Below are 23,349 nucleotides of genomic sequence, written 5' to 3' on the forward strand. Positions count from 1 at the left end.
CCCCGTGTCCCGCTGTCCCTGTCCCGCGGTCGTCCCGGTGTCCCGCTGTCCCTGTCCCGCTGTCCCTGTCCCGCTGTCCCCGCACGCCCGCGCGCGCCGCTGTGGGCGTGGCCTCGCCTCCCCGCGCGCCCGTGACGTCACGCGCCCCAGACCGCCCCCCCCCTCCCCACGCCGCGGTCGCCTCTCCGTGACGCCATCGCGCCGCGCCGCGGGCGGTGTCGAGCGGCCATGGTGGTGCCGGTGGCGGAGCCGGCCCGGGCCGGGCCCCGGCTGGGCATGGCGCTGGGGCTGGCGGCGGGCGCCGGCCTCTGCCTCGGCGTCATCTGGGTCATGCGCCGCCGCTCCAAGGAGGCGGCGGGGCCGCCGTGCCGCGGTACGAGCCGGGTCGGGATGCGGGGGAATGGGGCTGGAATGGGCAAGTGGGGTAGGGAGGCAGGAGGTGGGAGTGGAGGAAATGGAATGGGGTTGGAATAGGAAGAGTGGAAAACGCACTTGGAGTTGGAAGAATGGGGTTGAAACGGGGGAAATGGGGTTGTAATGTGGGAAATGGGGATGGAAAAGGAAGAATGGGGCTGGAGTTGGGGAGAACAGGGACTGAATTCGGGGAATGGGATGGAAGGGGGGAGCAGGGCTGGAATAGGGGGGAATGGGGCCGGCATAAGGGGAATGAGGTTTGGGGGGTTGGGCTTTTAGGAGTGCTGGTTCGGAACCCTGAACTTCCTGAGTTTCATCTGTGTCTGTGCCAAACTTCGGGAACAGAAAATGAAACCCTGGAATGGTGGGAAAGGAACTTAAAGCTCATCCAGTGCCACCCCTGCCCTGGGCAGGGACACCTTGCACTATCCCAGGCTGCTCCAAGCCCCATCCAGCCTGGCCTTGGACACTGCCAGGGATCCAGGGGCAGCCACAGCTTCTCTGGGCACCCTGTGCCAGGGTTTCAGCACTCACAGGGAAAAATTCCTTCTAGTATCCCATCTAAATCTCCTGTTTTTCAGTTTGGAGTTGCTCCCCTTTGTGCTGTCGCTCCAGGCCCTTGCAAAGAGCCTTTTCCACGTTTCCTTCAGGCTGGGTCAGTGCAGAGCCTTTGCTTTTCCAGGCTGAGCAGTCCCATCCCTCCCAGCCTCTCCCTGCAGCAAAGCCGCTGCTCCCCCGTGTCCCCTGGGTGTCCCCATCGGCAGCCAGCCCGTCCCCTGCCAGCAGAGCCGTGCTCCCCCCGGAGTCCTGTCCCTCGGGGCCCTGACTGTGCCGTGCTGTGCCCTCGGGGCCCTGACTGTGCCCTGACTGTGCCGTGCTGTGCCGTGCCGTGCCCTCGGGGCCCTGACTGTGCCGCGCTGTGCCGCAGGCCAGGCCGTGCCCGTGCCGGTGCCCGGGGCGCTGCTCCCGGCGGGAGATGCCGAGGGAGCCGTGCCCAGCCCCGTGCTGAGGCAGGACGAGCAGCTGGAGCTGCTGGAGCGCCTGGACTTCGTGGTGAGGAACGTGGCCGAGCTGCGGAGGGAGGTGGAAGAGCTGAGGAGCAGCCTGCAGGACCTGGCCGCGGGCATCGTGGGGGAGATCAGGTACTGCCCCCCTCTCCCGGGAAACAGCCCCGCGGAGCCCTGCCACCCACGGCAGGGACACTGCCACCGGCCCAGGCTGGCCTGGAGCGCTCCCAAGGGATGGGGCAGGCACGGCTTCTCTGGGAAACCATTCCAGCCCTCACAGGGAAAGATCCACTCCCTGCAGCCAGGCTAAATTTCCAGTCTGAGCCCGTGCTGTCACCCCAGTTCCTGTTGCAGGGGCTGGATATCACGTCTCTGGAGTCTGTAGGGGCTGGCACGGGCTGTCCATGGAGGGGGATTTGCTTTACCTGCAGATACATTATATTAGACACATTATATAGTGTATGATGTATTATATATTTCATATTATATATTATATAATTATATAATTATTTATTATATGTAAAATATATATGATATAAAATATATATAGTTATATAATGTACTTATTAAATATTATACAGTACACATAATGTTATATAAGAATACGTGAACACATATTATATAATCATACATTCTATTATATATATAACTATTATATATAATAGTTCTATAACTATTATATATTATATAACTATTATATATTATGCATTCTATATTATGTAATTATATATAATATATATTGTATGTTATATAATACAACATATCTAATACGTTATATTAGATACATTATGTTATATAATATTTTATATAATTATACATTACATGTAAAACGTAGTATATATTATATATATGCAAAACCATATATATAACTATATATGAAAAACATATATATAACTATATATGATATACTATACAATATACATTATATATTACATAATATAACAACACAATAATAACACATTAATATATAACATAATATAACAATAATATATACATAATAGAACAATACATTATATGATATGATATATAACTGTAATTTTTTATATAATACATTATTATATAATTTTGTATACTATCATATGTATTCTATATGATATAAAATAATATATCGAATGCATTATGTTAGATACATTATATTGTATAATATATATTATATATCATACAGAACACAACATCAGCTCCATTTGAGTTTGTACAAGCAGGAGTGAACCACCTCGTGAATTCTTTGCCTAGAAAGGGATTTGTCTGGAGTCTGCTGGAAAGGAGAAGGGGAATAGCAGACATTTCACTACCAAATATTTATTTCTCCTCCTTTTTCTTTCCCTCCAGGACCCACCTGGAGGAAACCCAGCGCGTGGCTCGCCGGAGGAAGTTCCCCTTCTCCAGGGAGAGAAGTGACTCCACAGGCTCCAGCTCCATTTATTTCACAGCCAGCTCAGGGAAACTCAACACAGATGATGGAGAGAGTGAAGGGGGGTAATATAACTATATATGATATACTATACAATATACATTATATATTACATAATATAACAACACAATAATAACACATTAATATATAACATAATATAACAATAATATATACATAAAACATAATATAACAATAATATATACGTAAGCTCATCCCACTTGTCCTATCCCTTGATATAACTGTAATTTTTTATATAATACATTATTATATAATTTTGTATAATATCATATGTATTCTATATGATATAAAATAATATATCGAATGCATTATGTTAGATACATTATATTGTATAATATATATTATATATCATACAGAACACAACATCAGCTCCATTTGAGTTTGTACAAGCAGGAGTGAACCACCTCGTGAATTCTTTGCCTAGAAAGGGATTTGTCTGGAGTCTGCTGGAAAGGAGAAGGGGAATAGCAGACATTTCACTACCAAATATTTATTTCTCCTCCTTTTTCTTTCCCTCCAGGACCCACCTGGAGGAAACCCAGCGCGTGGCTCGCCGGAGGAAGTTCCCCTTCTCCAGGGAGAGAAGTGACTCCACAGGCTCCAGCTCCATTTATTTCACAGCCAGCTCAGGGAAACTCAACACAGATGATGGAGAGAGTGAAGGGGGGTAAGCAGAGCACTGGGACAGGTTTTAGGGGATTTGGTGCCACATCTGGGCAGTTTGGAAGATACAGAAGGGAATTTTCTTCCCCTACAGCCTGTTTTAATTTGCTTTTGTTACAGTAAGTGTGTTACTGCCAGGGCCAGACAGAGATCTGAAATGATGCTTTAAGAGAAAGGAAAAAAAACATTTTTAGGGGTTTTAAAGAAACAATTTGATTAAGGAACCTTGCAGAAGGAAGGGAAGTACGAGTCCAGCCTGGCAATGGAGTGAGAGAGTTTGGAAATCAAATTTCCAGACAATATATTTTATATTATATTAAAATGATCAAATCATCAGATCAGCAAATATCCTGAGGTGAAAGGGACCCAGGAGAATCATCCAAGTCCAACTCCTGGCCCTGTACAGGATAGAAGGTTCTGTGTGGTGTAAGAACATCATTAAAAATGCCAATAGAGCTGCAGGTTTATTCCTGTTGGACAGGTAACAAGTTCTCCTGCCCCTGCTGATTTTCTGAGGAAGTGCTGCTCCCTTGTGCCTGAATCTGACCACTTCTGTAGCTTTTGGGGTATGGAAGTGTGTCCCAAAACACCTGGTGCTGCTATATACATTTTCCCAGAGCAGTTGGGATGAAATGTCATTTAAAGAGGGATTTTAAAGCAGTGGGAGCATTTCATTTTTAGAGCAGTGGGGGAATTTGGGCAGCCAGATGACCTGGGGGCTGGTGCCAGCTGGCATTTCAGCAGGGATTTGTCCTGCCAGCACAAAGGACAGGGATCTGGGACTGCCCTAAGCTCCTGTTTGTCTCTTAGAGGTGGTGAGGGTGATCTCATTGGGGTTGTAGAGCTTCATTCAGCTCAGGTGGGTGTTGGGATGAGAGGGAAATTAGGGAGGGAGTGATTAATGATGGTGTAATAGGAAACGAGGCTGCAGAACAGATTTTAGAGCTGTGGAGTTGGTTCTGAAGGCAGGGCTTGGGTGTTTGGGTAACAGCAGATGCACTGAGTCACCAGGGGACCAGGGTTTGTGTAAAACTGCTGGAAAAGAGGATTTTGGCCACACATCCCAGCCCTGGCTGTCCTCAGGTCATAGAAAAGTGTGAGTTGTGACAGAGGCCAAGAATTCAGGGTTACAGAAAAGGCACCTCCTAGGGGGACAGGGGTGTATTTCACTGCAAAACCTCATTAATTTATTGGGAATCCAGTGGTGGTTGGTGGAGTCCTTACCTTTTAATTAACATCTGTAATTAGCTGTAATGACCAGTGTGGGGATTGGGGGATTAGCAGCTCTCACCTGATTTAAAACTGGAATCTCAGGTCATGCCTCACTTTGGTGCTACACAGAGAGGTGTAAAAACATCCGTCAGGTCAGGACCAGCTGCCTGTAGTGTGCAGTGTTGTAAATGTGCTTGAAAAGTAACATTTTCAGGGTAGGAAATTTAAACTTTGGAAAAATGTATTGAGGTTTTGGAACAGGCTCTGGGAGGAGGAATGAGCCTGTTGCCAACAGGTGGATTTCAGCCGGGTGTTCCTTGCTGAATTCTTTCAGTGGAACCCCCAATTTCAGCTTTATTTTGTGAACCAGTGGGCATGAGCAGCTTCTCCAATTTCAGACACAATTCCCAAAAATCTCCCAAGAGTTTTCAGGGGGGTTGTGCTGCTTAATTTCCCTGTGTGGCTTTGGGTTTTGGGCTTCTACACGTCCTCTTCCCATGGGCTCTGTTTTCCTTCGGGATTGCCATATTAAAGCATTCCAGAGCTTTCCATTATTGTAAACTCAGGAAGACAGGCTAAATCCCCTAATCTCCCTGAAAACTTTGGGTTTCCTTGTCTCTTTGAACTGGCAGAATCTCGTAGGAGCAGAAAACATGGTTGGTTTTTGAGCTGAAGGGCTGAAATCTTGGCAGCTGCCAGTAAAATGTTGGGGGTTAGGATGGGGAAGTCAGGGAATTTGAGGAGTTTTCATTTAATTTCTGGAAATGAGGTGGTCTGGAGAACTGATAATGTAATTAATATTAAGAAATGTAAATAAATGAGGGTTTTAATCAGAGGCAGAGCCGTGCCAGAGTCACCTGCCCTTGTGTTGGTTATCCATTAATTCAGTGTCATCTCCAGCATGGCATCCTTGCTTTCCTGCCTTTGCAGTGTGAGGCTGGTGCTTTATTTCTTGCCTTAAAATGTTTCAGGACAACATGGTGGGGTTTTGAAAGTCTGGGTGAGGGTTGGAGGCTGCAGTGAGGGAGCAGAGAGGGGAATTCCTGAGAATTAGGGATGGTTCTCAGGAAGCTTTGATAGCCAAACGTGTCTTGTTATCTGTGTGTGGGCAAAGCCCTGTCACTGCCTCCTTCAGATAGGGGCTGTGGTCCCATATCTGTGTCCCCAGACAAAGGCAGGGCCTCAGGGCTGTCCCTGGGAGGAGCAATCAGCCAGGACAGAGGGAAGCACGGCTGGAGGTGCCCAGTGCCCCCAGAGTGCAGGGAACTCAGATCCTGCAGAGCTGCTGGAGTTCTCTTAGGCAGTTACTGACTCAAATCAACAAAGGCCCTGTGGTCAAGTGCACATTTTGAAATGTCTGTTTGATTTGTGCTTGTTCTGTAGTTAAGAGCTTGCAGGTGAGGAAAGTGAGGATTGGATTCCTTTCCAAACAAGACAGATAGTCTTGTTTGAAAAGGAATCAGCTCTGTAAGTAGATGGTAACCACTGTGTAGCCCTGGTTTAAATTTCAAATTTTAAATTCCCAGCTTTAGTGCTGGGGGAGCTTAATTTTCACCATTTTCAGGAGCTCTGACCTAAGCTTAACAGCATCACTGATGTTAGGAGGAGCTGACAGGGTGTGCAGGGTAGGTGAGGGCAGTTAAAATCCAGGAATAGTTTGGGTGGGAAGGGACCTTAAAGCTCATCCCCTGGGCAGGGACACCTTCTATAGACCAGGTTGCTGAAAACTGACTTGGGACTTAACTGTGTTGTCACCTTCATCTTCCTGAGGGTGACACGAGAAATGAGGTGGTGTGGGACACTTGGGTTGTGCCCTTTTCTCTGGGGTAACCTGAGATACCCTTCCTCTCCTGAGGAACAGCTCCTCAAACTGCTTTGCTGATGTTTGTTTCCCCCAAAGTTACACCACGGCCAACGCCGAGTCCGACTACGAGCGGGAGTCGGAGCGGGAGAGCGAGGACGAAGTGAGCTGTGACACAGTGAGGACGGTGCGCAGGGACTCGCTGGAGCTGGCCCCCGAGGACGAGGGTCCCCTGCTGCCCGAGGCCTCGCTGGACCAGGGGCTGGGCCAGCTCCTGGAGCAGGCTGACCGCCTGCACGGCGGCGACGAGCAGGACAGGAGAGAGGGCTTCCAGCTGCTCCTCAACAACAAGCTGGCGGTATAGGTGCCTTGTTGTATTTTCCAGCGCCAGGGGAGGGTCAGCTTGGATGTCTTCACTCAAAGTCCAACCTGGAAATGATCCCCACCTTGTCACCCGGCCCAGAGCGCTGAGTGCCATGTCCAGTCATTCCCTGGACACCTCCAGAGATGGGGACTCTACCACCTCTCTGGGCAGCCCCTTCCATTTCCTGATCACCCTTTCCAGGAAGAAATTCCTCCTGGTGTCCAACCCTGGCACAACTTGAGGCCATTTCCTCTTGTCCTATCCCTTGTTCCTTGGGAGCAGAGCCCAATTCCCCCTGACTGCCCCTCCTGTCAGGGAGTTGTGGAGAGGGAAAAGGTCCCTCCTGAGCCTCCTTTTCTCCAGGCTGAGTCCCCCCAGCTCTGTTCCCTTCCCTGGACATGCTCCATCCCCTCCCTCACTGCCTTTCCTGACGTGAGAAGCCCAGAGCTGTGCCCAGCCCTGGAGGTGCCCCTGCAGTTCCCAGCGCAGGGAACTCCTGCAGCACTGAGCTCTAAACTCGCCCTCGCTGTGCTTCCACTGTGCTTCCTTTGGAACTGGGGCACCTCAAGGCTCAGAAAAACCCCTGCATGACCCGGGCTGTGAGTGCCCTGCCCGGGCTTTGCCCCTGGCCTGATGTGGGTGTTTGTGTTGCCTGCAGTACGCGGGGCAGCGGGAGTTCCTGTGGCGCCTGGCGCGCGCGCACTGCGACATGTGGGAGCTGACCGAGGACAAGGACGAGAGGAGGTCCTATGCCACAGGGGGTAAGGAGTTCCCTGCTGCCCCAAAGGGGGCTGCCACTCTGCTGCACAGCCCCTCTGCCTGCCAGCAGGGCCGTGCACTCACTGGTTTGCCCTAGAATCTGGTTTTTAGGCGGGTGGGAAGCAGCGTTTTAAATTGATTTTTTTTTTGTGTTTAAAAATTGAGCTTTGTGAAAGAGTCTAAATAGTCTGCTTAGAGCTGGGAAAGTTGTTTCTCAAAGCTGTCATCCATTTCTCTGTGACACTGAAATAAACCACAAATATAAAATAAACAAGCTTTGCTGTAGCATACTGGGTTTTCTCTGTTGCCAGCACCTGCAGATATGAAAACAATACCTATTTTTAAATTCGCTTTAACTTCACTCCCTCTTTGTTCCTTACCACCTCAAAAGTGTCTGCAAGATTTTAGGTGAGTCACAATAGGAAAAAACTCATCTTTATTACAGTTAAGATGTGCAATAAAAGATTCTAATTAAATAATTTCTGTCTTGTTTATTATGCACATAACTAAATAGAGTTAGTTAATACTGTAGCTAATATAATTACTCTTTTCTGGGAATCAGTGGAGCCATTTAAACATGGAATTCTGAGTTTTATATTGTCCTTTTAGTCATCAATAGGTGCTTAGTTTTCAGCTTTTTGAACCTGCCAGAGGATAAAATTACGGGATGTTTCCAAGCCAAATGCATTATCACATTGACAAATATATGACTTTTATGCTGTTCTGTTACTGTGACAGCCTGAGAGATAGAAACTGGGAGAGAAAGCAACTGAATTTCTTACCTCTGACTACTTTTTGTGTTCCAGGGAAGGAAGAGCTGGAACTTGCCTTGCAGAAATGGGATCAAAGTGCTGAGTGCCACCAGTGGTAAGTGACTTTTTACTTCTTGCTTTTAAGAAGCATAGGAAAAGGACCTGGAGGTTTTTGTGAGCTGAGCTGCAGTTAAAAAAAAATACAAACCCCCTACAAACTTCTTTGCTGTTACTTGCACTGTGCCACACTGGTGGTGTTTTTCCATAAAAAGCCATTTTTAACAGCTTTGCTTACTTGATGTAGGGAATAACTTGACAGACAGTAGGTTTGGTTGTGATGGTAGGAATAAATTTGGGGTATCTTACAATAACTTAATTATGAATTTCTCTCTGAAGAGTACTGGAGGAGAAGCTCCCAAGTGGAGCTGCTTTTGAGGCAAGAGGGGATGTGTTTGACTCCATCAGCCAGGCCTGGGAGTGTGGGCTTGGTGCTGTGCCAAATTCCCTATTTTCCACTGAATTCTGGAGGAAGGAGATCCATCACTCTCACCAGACAGGCTTTCAGAGTCTCCTGGAAATGTTTTCTGCCACTGCTGGCTCTGCTCTCACCACCCTGCAGGGCCCTTGGCTTGGACATGAAGGGACACAGCAGCACGTGGCTCTTTTATTTAAACACAGATATTTTATGTGTTTGTTCCATGCTGAAAGAAGAGGGGATCTGCAGTTCAGCCAAGCAGTGGTGACCAACATTTCTGCACAGGGTTTCAGGGAGGAGGCAGGAGAGGGGGCAGGACCTTGCTCCTTCAGCAGCCTGGATGAACAGGCTGTGCTTCCAGCTCATGTCCTTTATAAAAATTACTCCAAAAGAGAGATTGTGGAGTGGCACAGATACTTGGAGATAAGGGAATGTGCTTTTCTGTAACTCTGGTGAATTCCTCTTGTGAATGGTGTTTGTCAGCAGTTGCACTGAAGGATTGGCAGCACTTCAATTAGAATAAAAGGGATTTTTTTTCTTCTTTAATGAAAATTATTGGGAAAAGAGGTTGCTGAGTGTCTTTGCCAAACAAGAGCTGTGATCTTGCAATGAGTAAATTTGCTTGAAGGATTCTTTTGAGCTACTGGCATCTGAATAAATGCCAGTAAATTTTTATGACCTTAAACTGTATTTCATCTGTTGGTAATGAATTACTGCTCTCAGTTAAAGCTTTGACTGGAAGGAGGAATTTGGGAGCAGGAAAATCTCCAGCAGATCATGGTGCTGGCCTCTTGTTTGCTGGCTTAACATCTTTGAATGAATGGGGTTTAGTTGCCAGGGTGAATCTTAGAATTTGTATTTTACAAAGCCAGGTTCCACTCCCATGTCCAAATATTGACAATTTTGCCTTGGAATTCCAAGTTTTGGAATTTTGACAATTTTTGGCCCCTCAGACCCCTTTCCCAAGCAGGGATAAGGCTCCTTCCTGCACAGCTACATCTTGCTTCCAGTTCTCCAGGGCAGCTGGAGGAAGGAAACAGCAGAGCAGCATGTGGGAGGTGTGGGATTTCTTGGGAATGAATGTGTAACTCCCTTTATCAGCACACAAATTACTATTTTCTGCCAGAATAGAACAGGAAATTATTCCCTTCCCAGCTCTGAAGTGGTCACAAGCTGGCTTAATTGCAGTCTTTCCTTATGGTAATTGAATTTACCCTGGGGAGAAAAAGCAGCAGAGGTTTTAAAGCTTTTTTGGGGTGGATTTGATGTCCCAGCTCTTGGGGGAAGCGATCAGAGAACACTGTTCACATTTATTTAAATTACAGTTTTGTTCTGTCATGTTTCTCTCTAGTGGCTAATTTCCTTGCTGAAGAATCCTTTATTATCTTCTGTCACAGGGCAATAATTTATTATCTCTCACACCCATGTTGTCTTTCCAATATTCTTCTCCCTCTTACAGTTTTTCTGACAAAAGTGGAGGGATTCAGTGCAGGACACAAGCTGGGAGTGGCATGGCTTTGTGCTGGTGTGATGGTCCTTTGCATTCTTTCTTCTGCACACAGAGCAGCACACACCAGCATCTTTCTCTTTCCCACTGCATCCCAAATGGCCACTTTAATGGAAATATTCCCAGTTATTTAGCTGCCTCTGCACAGGGGCTGTGTGAAGCCTGGTGGTGCACGTCTCCTGGGCTGAGTTTTTTCTCTGTGTGTGTGCATCATTTCACGTTGATTTTCCCCTTTATCAGTTGCCTCTTGAAAGTTTGTGGATTCCTTCAGATGAAATTATGCTGGGTTTTGGTGCTTATTCATTGTCTTCTGTGCTTGTTACTTCCTCCTGCTTCCTACATCATTCCCAGTTTTTTGAGGTGCTGAGGAAGACAAGAGGTATTTTGCGTGTAGTTACCATTGCAAGGAAAGACTTCTCCCCTCAGTGCCTCGTTGTTTTCAGTCATCACTGACATTTTAAAGAAACAAAGAAAATAAGTGGGGAAGGGAAGGATTTATGTGGGAAATCAGTGCTGGCTACAGCTCCTTTCAGGGTTGGAAGGATTTGGCATGAGGAGCAAAAGTGGTTTCTCAGGAGTGCCAGGGAGAGCAGTAAATGTGTGGGGCTGTGTCTGGCCTGGCTTTGGGATCTGCCCAGGCACAAAGGAGAGGCTTTCATGGCTCTGCTCTGGCTGTGGAGTGTGGGACAAAGCTCTCCTTGTAGCTGCTGCTGTTGGGAGCCATCTCGGGGCAGAATGGAGCAGGAGTTTGGTCAGGGCTGCACAGACAAGGCAGCCTTGTGCAGGGCTGATCTCTGCCCCTGCTGCCCTTGGGATGTTCCCTTGGGAAATGTGGCAGTTGTGTTGGGCACATTTAGTGCCCTAAGAGTGGATCTGTGTGTGGGAGGTGAGGGATTCACAGGGAATGATCTCAGAGCCTCTGCTCCTGACTTACAATTACCTGGTTCTTACCTTGGATTTAGACACCAGAGTTGCCTCTGCTTTGATTGTCAAAGATCCCTGAGCAGGTGGAACTTGTGTCCATTTAAACTGGTTTCTCCATGAGCTCATTTCAGCTCTTGAGAAGAACAGAGCAAGTTCCCAAATCTGTTCTTGCTTTTAGGGATGGATGGATGGATGGATGGATGGATGGATGGATGGATGGATGGATGGATGGATGGATGGAGCATCAGTGGCTGCACAGACCTTTCAGAAATGAATTGAGAAACAACTGTGGCCTTCTAGAACTCCCAGCCCATTCCCAGTGGGTCTTTGCAGCACATCTGCAAGCTCGAGGCAGCAGCTTTAGGAAAGGAGAAAGGAAAGGAAAGCGAGCTGTGGATTTGCCTTGGCTTCCATTCCTCTTGCTAAAAGTAATATTGGAAGTGCAACCAGAGGTATTTCAGAGAAACCTGAGGAAAATGGTGCAGGAGCTGTGTCAGGAGCTGTAGTTTGAGTTGGTCATTTTGCCCTGGAAATGAAGCACTGCCTGCTGGAATATTCCTCCTGTGGGAGGAATAATAAGCTCCAGCCCCCTTGGGGTTGTCCTGTGTGTTATGGAGAAGTGGGATGGGGTTGGATGAGTCTCCAGAACGTGCCCTTTCTTCTGGAGAGTCTGGCAGTCTGGTGGAACATGTTGATCACCAGCCCTTTTCGGTTGCGTGGGTACATCTGGCTGGCCGTGGGCAGATCCTGGATTTTTGAAAAGTCACAGCATTCCGGATGTGCCTGGGAGATGGCTTTGATTTAACACCTGCCAGTGCTTCAGGATTTCACTCCTGCTGCATCACTGCCCAGATCTGGCCAATTCTGAGCCAGGTTCTGGATTTATGAGCTGAGCATTTTCTGTTCTGCAGGCAGATTAGACAGGGAATCTGCTGTCAGTGTGATATGGAGCAGGAGCAACTGTATGGCCGTGGGCAGATCCTGGATTTTTGAAAAGTCACAGCATTCCGGATGTGCCTGGGAGATGGCTTTGATTTAATACCTGCCAGTGCTTCAGGATTTCACTCCTGCTGCATCACTGCCCAGATCTGGCCAATTCTGAGCCAGGTTCTGGATTTATGAGCTGAGCATTTTCTGTTCTGCAGGCAGATTAGACAGGGAATCTGCTGTCAGTGTGATATGGAGCAGGAGCAACTGTAGGAATAGGTGTTAGGAGATAGTTCAGAATGTAGTGGAGGGAAAATAACATGGAATTAGAGCTGAGTGCAGCCCCCTGACGTGTCTGGCCTGGAAGGTGAACTCAGAAATGTGAACATCCAGAGTACGGGAGCTCTCCCATATTGATGTTTGTGGGCTGTAAGGAATGGGGAACATCAGCCTTCCCCACTTTTTCCATCTTGTCTCCCCTTGGAAGAGCCAAAGCTTTTTTTTCCCAACCTCTTCAGGATCATCAGCTGGTCATTAATTTCAGATGGATTCACTGGGAATTCTGCTGTCTCTCCCAAAGCACTAATGCCCAAATAAATTCTTATTTTCATTTTTGGTTGTTGCAGTCTAAATACCTGCCTGCTAATTCCCTGTCCCTTTACTCAAGTGCAGGGACTCACATACATCTACCCAGTGCACAGGAAGGTAAAAAACTGGGAATGCTCACAAAATATTGGGAAAACTGTCTTGGAGGTGGTTAAAAGAGCTAAGAGCTGTGTTTGGGCTAGCAGGGCCCCCTGACTGTGGAGGGGAGGTGCTGGAGGCTCTGCATTCCATGGCAGAGTCCTGCTTCCAGGGAAGTCAGAGTGCACAACCCAAAAACTCCTTAAATCCTGGGGATTTCAGCTGGAAGATCAGGCTCTGTCAGCTGGGCGTTCCTGTTTTCACAGAGTTTATTTTCTAATAAATGGGGAAATCCTGAGCTGAGATTGTGGGGGGAAGTGGTGTGTCAGCAGCTTAATGATAACTCTGGCTGCTAATTAATCAAGGGATATCCTAAGGGAAGTTCTGGATGGATCTGAGCAATAATGCACAGGGCACCCACTAGTTGCAGGGGATGGAAATCCCCATAATCATTATTTTTAATCTCTCCTGGTGCTGCTGCTCAGCCCTCGTGCACTTCCACAGTGCTCTGGTGATGCTCATCCCGAGGCATCCCATGGAATGAGCTGGAATAAATGACTCCATCCTGCCCAGCTGAGCAAGCAGAGGAGAGAACAGCAGAAAGCAGAGCCTAAAATCCCAGAAGTGCAGAGTTGTGGGTGTGAAAATCCCTCACAGTCCAGAACCTGGGATCAGCAAACCATGACACCTGGGAATACTGTGAAAATCAGATCAGGTGTTGCTTCCCATATATATTTTTTAGTTTATTTCATGGCACTAAAATAGGACTGCAATTTAATTTACTGCTGCTTTTATGGCTTTTTCATCAACATTTCACCAGGCTGTTAAAAAAACCCTGGAATTTATATTTGACATGAGACAATTGTGTGATTTATTGTCTAGGAGTATTTTATCTCATGATCTTAGAGAATCAGCTTTTTATTGGCTTGTATTTCTCAACCCCTGTCATGTTGTGGTTAGGGATGTTTAGTCCAGGCTGGTGTTTGTTGGGAAACAAACTGGAGAAGATCCTAAAAACACTTACTCCATCATCTGCACACAACAGAGTGGGGCTGTGGAGCCCAGCAGCAGGGAAAGATTTTTTTCCAGCTGACAGGAAAAGATGTTATGTCCCAGAATCCACTGATTTGATAATCCTTGTCTTTACCACAAAAAATAAGAATTTTAGAGCTGATCTAAGAGCTTTCCCACAAGAAAGGTAACAAATTAAAGGAAGAGATTTAAGGCAAAATGCTAAATCGTTCGGGAATCGTGACTGTGCTGTAACTTACACACTGGAAATGGAGCATTGAGGTGTGAGGGGATTGTGAGGTGTTTGTGACTCTGAGGAAAGTGTAATTGGAGATTTAAAGGTCTCCTGAGAGATTCCTGCACATCTGCTGTGGTTGGTCATTCCAAAGGATGCTTTGGGATATCAGTATCTGTGGCAGCACTGGGGTGTGGGTGTAGGAAAGGGGATTTTTATTTGCATCTTTCTGCTTTTCAGTTTTATTTTTTGCAAGAATGAGCCATGTTATTGATTTGTCTCTCTGTTCCACCTGATATTTTTTTTAACCAAATTCAGAGCAGGGGTGGAAATGTCCTCCACTCCCAGAGCTCTCACCCAAGCAGGATAGGAGAGGCCCAACTTCCATCTGCATGTTTTATCCCACTTGAGAGCTCTCTGAGCTGTTGTTTCTTGGGAAGTGGTGCAGGGAGGGAGGGAGGTTTTGATCCACTGTGATGCAGGGAGGTGAGGTGGGAGGGTGCAAATCCACAGGGAATTAATCTTGAATTTCACAGCTCGTGCAATAACTTTTTGCTGGGGCCTTGCTTCTCAGGCTCACACCTCAAGGTCTCTTACTGGACTAAACTAAATGTCTTTGCACTTTCAACACTGAGCATGTGTCATTCTGTTTCCCAGCTGCAGGATGTAGGTAGGTGTTCCAGGTGTGTCCCTGGAAGCAGAGCCCTGTGTGCTGCTGCTGTGTAAGGGGGTGGCTGTGCACTTAGCTCATTAGAGCTGCTCTTAGTCTAGCCTGCCTCTTCACTCTGCCCTGCTCTGGGTTCTGGCACAGCTTTCCCTGCTCAGAGAAGCAATTCCAGGTGTGCAAGTGTGCTGTCCTGGTTTTAGGCATCAGTGCAGTGAGTTTGTGTCGCACCCAACCCCTCTGGCTGCCTCTTCCTTCCAGCTCCTTCCTTCCTGGGTGCTACATTTTTGCTGCTTATGTCTCTCCCTGTGAGGGATGTGCTGTATTCCTTGTTTTCCCCACTAAGGTGTGAAGCTTTAATGCACTTCACAGAATCCTGGGATGGTTTGGGTTGGAAGGAACATTAAAGCTTTTTCCTATTCCATCCCTGCCATGGGCAGGGACACATTCCACTATCCCAAGCTGCTCCAAGCTGTGTCCAGCCTGGCTTTGAGCATTGTAGATCTTCCTTCTGCAGCCATGAACAGCAGGTAAATGTGGATTCAACGTGGATTCAGTCCCAGCTGGCTCATGCAGGTGTCTCCCCTGCAGGTTTGCTGTCCTTTGTGGGCAGGTGTCGGAGCAGGAGAGCATTCCCAAGCGCATCCAGGCTGGATATGTTTTCAAGGTGAGTGGCCAGGAGCTGCTGGGCTTTGTGTGAGGATCAAACAACACTCATTTCTGCAGCAGGAAATTGGGAAAATTGGCTCCACTTCTTAGGGAAGCAGTAGATTTCAGAGATGCCATGAGTGGGTGGTTTGGGGTGAGGAGGTTGATTCCAGCCATGCCTTTAGGGAGTGACCAGGCTGACTCTGCAGTTTTACACACTGTAATTGCAGAAAAGAAAAAAAAAATCTTGCAAATTCATTTAGGTAAAGGATGAGACTTAGAGCTTGAAACATGGAATTATTGTGTGTTGGCAACATGCAGCACCAGCTTGTCTGCAGTGCATGGCTGTGAGCAACCTGCACCCTCCCAGGAAGTAGTTTCTGCTCAAAAAGGATTTCATTTGCCTCAAATTCCTTTTCTTTTTTTATTCCTAGTATTATTCCTATTGTTATGATGCCTTGTGGATGTTCCAGGGAAAAGGATGTACATGGAACAGGCCACAGGTTATTGTTTCCCCATCAGCCTTTGGCAGTGAGGTTATGGCAAAGCTCTGGAGCAGGAATAAAATGCAGGGCAGCTTCTTTGTGTGCAGAAATTCTGTCCCTGAGGCTGGAGAAATGCTGCTTTTCCTTGCTCACTGACTCCAGTCTCATTTTACTGTTTGTGACACTTAAATTGTGGATTCCTTCCTTTCCTCTTTGTCCACCTGCTCTGGTGGGTGTTTTACTGCTTTTGACAAAGATGTGACACGTGCTGGTGATGCTTTCCCACAGGAACACATTGACAAAGCCATTGCCCTGAAGCCCCAGGACCCACAGCTCTACTATCTGCTGGGCAGGTGGTGTTACCAGGTAAGATGATTTATTCTCAGCCCCTGGGCAGCCTCTGGAGGGTTCAGAGCTCCAGCCTGGGGTTTTTAGTCACTGCTGGTGGCATGGGAGGGGAAATAGCAAAGGGTGGTTAGGAAAATCCCAAGCTGCAAACTCCTTTCCTGTTCCCAGTGCTTTGCTTGGTAAAACCAACCTTCCTTCCATGCTCTGAGCACACAGGGGTGTGGTCAAGGCCATCTGAGGAGCTGCTGCTCACAGTGTTGGTGTGTGATGTGTGGCATGTGTCCCCCTGCCACACACAGAACTGGAGGCACTGGCAGCACCTGCCAGCTGCTTTATGCTTCCTGACAGGGAAAAGCTTGGAGTCACATGCCAAGCTCTCAATCAGATTTAGAGCCTAAAAATGGAATAAAAGTCTTCAGTGACTGCTGCTGTTCCATTGGAAAGCACTTTGTTGGGAGTGGAGCCACAGGGCAGAGATTGTAACTGGGATAATTGAGAGTGGGAATTACAGAGCAGCCCTGAGCTGAACTGCTGGGAGCTCCTGGCTCTTTTCCTGGAAAAAGATCCTTCCTTCATGCTCAGCCTGGAGCTGCTGAAGCTGTGGAATAAAACCACAGGTGGAGAAGTATGGTAGTGCTTCATCTAGTCCGCATTGTTGGAATTATACAGGATCAAACAGGGTATTGTCAGAGGGAGGTGGTGGAGTCCCCATCCCTGGAGGTGTTCAGGGAATGCCTGGAGGTGGCACAGTGCTCTGGGCTGGGTGACAAGGTGGGGACATGTTGGCCTCCATGGGCTGGGGGGGTTTTTCCAGCCTAAATGATCCCATGATTATCTGGTGGGAAGGCTTCAGCCTGCCTCTCCCAAGGAATCACAGGGTGGAGGGGAGCAGGTTCTTGTGGAAGGTTTAGGCTGGGAGAAGACACAGCACAGGTGGGGACTGGTGTGTCTGCACTGTGACAGGCTGGAATTTGAGGCCATCCACATCCCAGGTGTGTGGAACTGCAAAAAGTGACCTGGGACAAGGGAAAGCAAATCGGGTTGAATTCTGTGGCCGGACTTGGATACTCCATGGGAATATTCCGACACTGCTGAGGGGTTTGGCTTCCTCCCTGCTGCAGGAGCAGCTCCCAGGGACTGGGCAGGCCCTGTGCTGGTGACAGATGGATGGGCCAGTTTTTGTGTCTGTGCAGGTTGCCCACCTGGGCTGGCTGGAGAAGAGGACGGTGTCGGCGCTGTTCGAGGCTCCCCTGACGGCCACGGTGCAGGACGCGCTCCAGAACTTCCTGCGGGTAGGGAGATGGGAATGTGCAGGGAGGGGCATCCCTGGCTGCATCCCTGGCTGCATCACTGACTGCACAGCTCACAGCCATGGGTATCACTGGCTGCATCACTGACTGCACAGCTCACAGCCATGGGTATCACTGCACAGCTCACAGGGACGGCACTGGGCCACTTGGATCTCTCCTGGTGCCTCCCCACTGCCTGGGACCTGGGTGAAGGGAAGCTGGTGAGAAGTGTCCATTCCAGAACAGCCAGACAAAAGAATGGGTTGTTGCAGATGTCAGAATTACAGCCCACAGTGCTGTAATTCTGACATCTGTACAAAGGTTTAGGGGGGTTGGTTTTCCTTTCTCAGGCTGCACAGCGATCCCTTGCTCTGTGCTGGATACATCTGGGATGTGCTTCCAGGGTCTGGGAGCTGGCAGCTCCTCCCTCAGAATGTTTTACTTAAAGCCTGGCTGACTGTGTTTCAAACTTTTCCAGACAACTGCTTGAAGGTTTCAGAGGCATAGTGCTTTATGTATTTATTAGGATTTTCCTTCCTGCCATCTGGAGAATCCCAATAAATACATAAAGCACTATGCCCCAGAAACCTTCAAGCAATACAAGAAGTACATAAAAGCACTATTTTTTTTTCCTTTAAAAGCTGCAGTGAGCCTGATGTAAGGATTAACTGTGTCCTTGCATATCCTAATGTCTGCTCTTCCCTCTCACACCCTGCCTCTGTTCCTGTAGGTTGAGGAGCTGAGCCCAGGGTTTTCCAAAGCAGGAAGAGTTTACATTGCCAAGGTAAGCACTCACTTCTTGTTTGTTCAGAGGATAAGAAATATTTGTATTAAAAATCACCTTTGGCTGTAAAGTGCTGACTAGGTGGAAAATGCTCCATGCAGTAGCAAAATTTTATAGGATGATAATATTTGCTTTTGTCCTTTATATCTTTTTAGGCCAAATCACCTTGTGCAGAGGCTTTAAAATTCAGGGGTTTTGCCTTTGAGTCACCCAGTGGAGCATCCCTGTTTTTTAACAGATGAAATTCTGTATAAAGCAGGCATGGTGACTTGGCAGCTGTGGGCTGGAGGTTTAATCCTTCCCCACCATGACTTCTGTGGTGATAAAGCCAGAGAATCATGGGGAGAAGTAAAGGAGAAAGGATTTCTCTTTCCAGTCTTGAGCCCTCTTGCTGAGGGGTTTCTAGCACCCACTTCCTTTTCCTGAGTGTATTTCATGGTCTCCAAATACCTCCAAGACTCTCTGGGCACCCAAAATCTTCCTGTTCCCAGAGGAATCACTGTGCCTCAGCTGCTGGTCACATGGAGATTATTTAATACCTATTTTGGCACCTGAGACTCCTGTAGATAATATTTATTACATTTTCAACAGACTGGGGAATGATGTGCTCTCAGGAGAGGGGTTTTGTGAAGAAAATGGTGTGAGGAAGAGGGGAACAGCAACTGAAAATCAAAGTAGAGCTTTGAAATGGGTGAAAACCATAGAGACATCTTAAAATGTCCAAACAAAACCCAATCTCCTTCCCCAAAATGAAAGAGTCAAGTATATTTAGTATTCCAAGATCTGGTGGCTTCTGAGGCCTCGTGGCTGAGGGATACTGCAGGAGATGCCAGTGCAAAGGGTGCAGAGGCAGGAGCAGCTCTTTTCAGCAGCTGCCCAGTTGCATTTGCTGCCTGTTTCCCCCCATGTAACCCCCGTGCCGTGGCCATTTCCCTTGGCAGTGCTACAGGGACCTGGGGAACGCCTCGGCGGCCGTGCTGTGGATGGACCTGGCCGCGGAGCTGCCCGGCTACACCAAAGAGGTAACGCCCAGCAGGGAGCAGAGATGGATCCTGCACCTCTGCTGCACTCCTGGCATCCCAGCTGGGTCACTGCATCCACGGGAGGGACAGGCTGGCTGGAGGGATGGAGCACCTGTGCCTTGAGGAAAGGCTGAGAGAATTGGGGTTGTTCAGCCTGGAATAAAGAAGTTCGTGGTGCCCTAATTGTGGCCCTCCAGTGACAGGGAAGAGGGAGAGAGACAATTTGCAAGGGTCTGGAATGACAGGAAAAGGGGGGAATGGCCTCAAACTGAAAGAGATTATATTTGGATCAGGGATTAGGAGGAAATCCTTCCCTGTGAGGGTGCTGAGGCCTTGGCACAGGTTGCCCAGAGAAGCTGGGGCTGGCCCATCCCTGGAAGTGTGCAAGGCTTGGAGCAACCTGGGCTAGTGGAAGGTGTCCCTGCCCAGGAGCTGCATGGGCCTTAAGGTCCTCTTCAACCCAAACCATTCCAGGACTTAAAAGCTGGTTTGGGGTTGGAGAAGAAGAAGGGAAAGGGTGTTTTTTATTTGTTTTAATCGAGCTGTACATTTATCTATTTCCCTCTTGCATTTCCAGGATGCAGAAAGTGAGAAGGAACTTGAGGAGATGCGCTCAGTCTGTGAGGAATAATTTTGGAAAAACTCATCCCACTCCAGAGACAGTAAAATTCCAAATGGATTTCATGATCCTGAAATTACAAGTACACTTCATGGATAAGCCACAAGAGCTTACAGGAAGACACCCAGCAGCACATCCAGGAAAACATCTTGGAATTAATGGGATAAAATTGTGATTTATTTTCCTTTGCAGAGCACTGCATGTGTTTGATTTTAGGATCCCTAAAAATGTTACATTCCTGAAAAAAAAGGGGGGAATGTTTATAGGTAGAGTTTGTGATATAAAAACATTTTTGGTTATATATGTGTGTGTATATATATATGGCAGATATATGTGAGATAGATACTTTGTGATATAAATATGTATTATATATTTTTATATGTGTGTGTATAAATATATATATATATTTATTTATATATTATATATATATGCACATATATTTTTTGTATCACACTCTCTACCTGTCAGAAATCCTTGCTGGTGAGTTCCCAATTCATTCCTGAGGAGAAGTTGAGCCAAATTTTTTCCAGTTGATTTGTATTGTCTTTTCTATAGTAATTAATGGAATCAGTTGTAATAACTGTTTAATGGCTTTTGTGGATGTTTTGGGGTGATCAGTTTCCAAGTGGGACCAAGGAACTTCTCTGCACAATCCAGACTGGATTTTAAGAGGTTCATTAGTCAAAGAAGTGAGGAATAGGATTTTAAACTTCAGGATTTTCTCCCAGTGATGTTTCTGTCTTCCTTCACACGAGGCTGAAAACTTCTGTCCCTCCAAACTGTGCTGCTGTGGTTTAGATGGAATGACTGAGTTTGGGAAGTAGTTCTTGATCAACAACAGGCCACAGGGTGGCAATGTCCTGTGGCAAGGAGGATGTTTGGCTGTGATGATCTTCTGCCGCTGACCAGATTAATTCTCTCCACATTAAGTATCTCCTGGACTAACGAGGCGACGCCAAGGAGGTGAAGCTGACATTCCTGATGACTGACATTCCTCTTGCAGCTCCTGGGGACCAAACAGCAACAGGGAATTGTGCTGGATGCTGACACAGATGGGCAAGGAAAACGTGTTGTGGAGTGCCCCACTTACTTACCAAGGCTTCGTTGATATCCCTTAAAATTCCAATGGCAGCTACTGAACACTAATTCCTGAATGTCTGTTTCAAGCTGGGGTGGTTGTGAGGGGTAAAGTGAGGAGTATGTGAGTAAAACATTCCTTAATTCACCTTTTTTTCCCCTTGCACTGTGGTGGGTTTGTTACTTCCTGAAAATAACACTGAAGGGGAGAAGTGCAGCAAACTCCAGCACCAAAACTTCTGGGTTGCAGGTCTGGATGTTGCAGGGCTGGGTGACAGCCTCGGGGCAGGCACTGGCCAGAGCACAGACGGGGAGGTTTGGGAGGCTTTGGAGGATCTGGATGGAGTGATGGGCCTGTGCTGCTGCCAGTGCAGGTGTGGCCTTGGGCTCCTTGTCAGGAATGTGGGGCAGCCCCGGGGCAGGGGGAGCTGAGAACTGGGGCAGTGTCTGGGGCTGCTCCAGGGCAGCTCAGTGTTTGCCCTGGGGCTGGCCCCACACGCTGAGGTTCAGCAGGAGCAGGGCACAGATGCTGCATTTTGTGCACCCTGAGAGTTTCTGTCCCCCTGGGGATTTCCTGCTGGGATGGGGCAGCGCAGGGAGCAGAATTAAACCTGCAGCTCCCGTGGCCATTGCTGGCCTTGGTCTCTCTGTGCTGCCATCAGACCGTGGGAATTTGCTGCTGTCACTGCCACTGCCACCCCCCTGGGGGCTGTGTGGGAATTTTGAGGGGAAAAACCTGAAATAATCTAAAGGTTGAGAATTAATATTTTAGGTAAAAATGAGGTAATAAGTTGTGGACAGTTGAGGAAGATTTTGGGGGTTAAATCTCTGGGGAGAGTGTGAACACTGACAAACTGAGGCAGTTACTGGAAGTAGGCAAGGAAATTTTGGGGGTAAAACTTGGGAAAATCTCTAGGGCATAAAATAAACATTGAGGTAGAAATGAAATTATCAGTAGTCAACATTAGGTAGAATTTGGGGGGCAAACCCTGAGGTAATTATGTAGGAACAATAAGGGATTTTGGGAAAAAATCTGACACAATTTGCAGGGGACAGAATGAACATTTGGGGGATAAGAGACATAACCTGTGTGGTTTTGGTTTTAAAATCCAATTAGTATAAACAGGATGGACATTTTGGTAATGAAATCTGAGTCAATCTGTAGAGGAAACAATGGATATTTTGAGGTGAAAAGGAGGTAATCAGTAGTGGGCAGGTAGGGAAAGCTGACAGAGTAAATTGTGAGGTAATCTCTAGGAGAGAGCAGGAGCATCCTGAGGTAAACTGAGGGAATTGCTGTGGGCAGGTGGGTAAATCTGGGGATAAAACTTGGGGGAATCTCCATGGTAGAAAATGAATATTTTGGGGTAAAAAATGAGATACTCAGAGGTGGAGAGGTAGGGAAAGTTTCTGGGGTAAAATCTGAGGTGATCTGTAGCAGAGAGGATGCACTTGATGGGATAAACTGAGATAATCAGTTATGGACAGCTAGGGGAATTACTGGGGGATAAAAACTGAAAGTATCTGTAGGGTAAAGAATGAAAATACTGAGGTGGAAATGGGGTAGTAGGGAGTGGACAGGTAGGGAAAGAATGGGAGTAAAGCTTGTGGTAATCCCCAGAGTAGAGAAAGAATGCTTTCTTGTAAAGAGTGAGGAAATTGGAAGGGGACAGACAGGGAAAATTTGGAGGGAAAATCTCAGATAATCTCAAGGTGAGGGAAGGACTGTTCAGAGGTAAACTCGGGACTCACTGTGTCCTCCTTCCTTGGCAGCAGCCAGCGGGGAAGGGAGAAGAGGCCTCAGGCTGGAGAGGGGCAGGAGAAAGGCACTGTGGGCAGAGGAACCCCCCTGGTGTCACCAGGGCACCCGTGGGGAACAGAATGGACACTCTGGGAGCAAATGGAGGTGATCGGGTCGTCCCTTTGGGGCGGTGCTGGCATTTAGATCATTCCATCCCTTTGGCTGCTGAAATTTCCCAGCCTGGGGCTTTGGCTGCCAGGGCAGCCCCACCCGCTTCCAGCCGCCATCCAGCGCCTGCCCCGGGAGAGCGCCGCGCTCCTGCCGGGCCCGGCATCAGCACAGCCCGGCTCCCCGGGGCCGCAGCGGGACCCGCCCCGAGCCCCGCGGTCCAAGCGGGAGCGGCAGCGCCGGGCTCGGTCCGCGCCCGTCCCGGAGCGGCTCCTCCCGCTCGCAGTGACCCCGATCCCGGTCCCAGCCCTAATCCCGCCGCGGTTCTGCGGCCCCGCGA

At 47.9% G+C, this 23,349-nt stretch overlaps 1 protein-coding gene across 3 annotated transcripts; it reads left to right on the forward strand.

Moving 5' to 3' along the window:
* The first annotated feature begins 189 nt into the window (after positions 1-189).
* RMDN3 (regulator of microtubule dynamics 3) lies at positions 190-21,254 on the forward strand. Of its 3 annotated transcripts, XM_039706674.1 has the most exons (12): positions 191-373; positions 1,343-1,556; positions 2,751-2,897; positions 6,626-6,884; positions 7,549-7,651; positions 8,456-8,516; positions 15,420-15,495; positions 16,250-16,327; positions 17,503-17,601; positions 18,329-18,382; positions 19,324-19,404; positions 19,982-21,254. In XM_039706674.1, the coding sequence occupies exons 1-12, from the start codon at positions 229-231 to the stop codon at positions 20,033-20,035; spliced, it is 1,371 nt and encodes a 456-aa protein (XP_039562608.1). In that variant the 5' UTR covers positions 191-228; the 3' UTR covers positions 20,036-21,254. The 3 variants fall into 3 exon arrangements, with proteins under 3 accessions (XP_039562610.1, XP_039562611.1, XP_039562608.1); XM_039706676.1 differs by lacking the exons at positions 18,329-18,382; positions 19,324-19,404; positions 19,982-21,254 and adding an exon at positions 17,695-18,313 and having other exon boundaries at positions 190-373; positions 17,503-17,663; XM_039706677.1 differs by lacking the exons at positions 18,329-18,382; positions 19,324-19,404; positions 19,982-21,254 and adding an exon at positions 17,687-18,313 and having other exon boundaries at positions 190-373; positions 17,503-17,655.
* The last annotated feature ends 2,095 nt before the right edge of the window (positions 21,255-23,349 follow it).

This window comes from Passer montanus, unplaced genomic scaffold (assembly GCF_014805655.1).
Source record: "Passer montanus isolate IOZ18808 unplaced genomic scaffold, ASM1480565v1 scaffold195, whole genome shotgun sequence".
Lineage (NCBI taxonomy): Eukaryota > Metazoa > Chordata > Aves > Passeriformes > Passeridae > Passer > Passer montanus.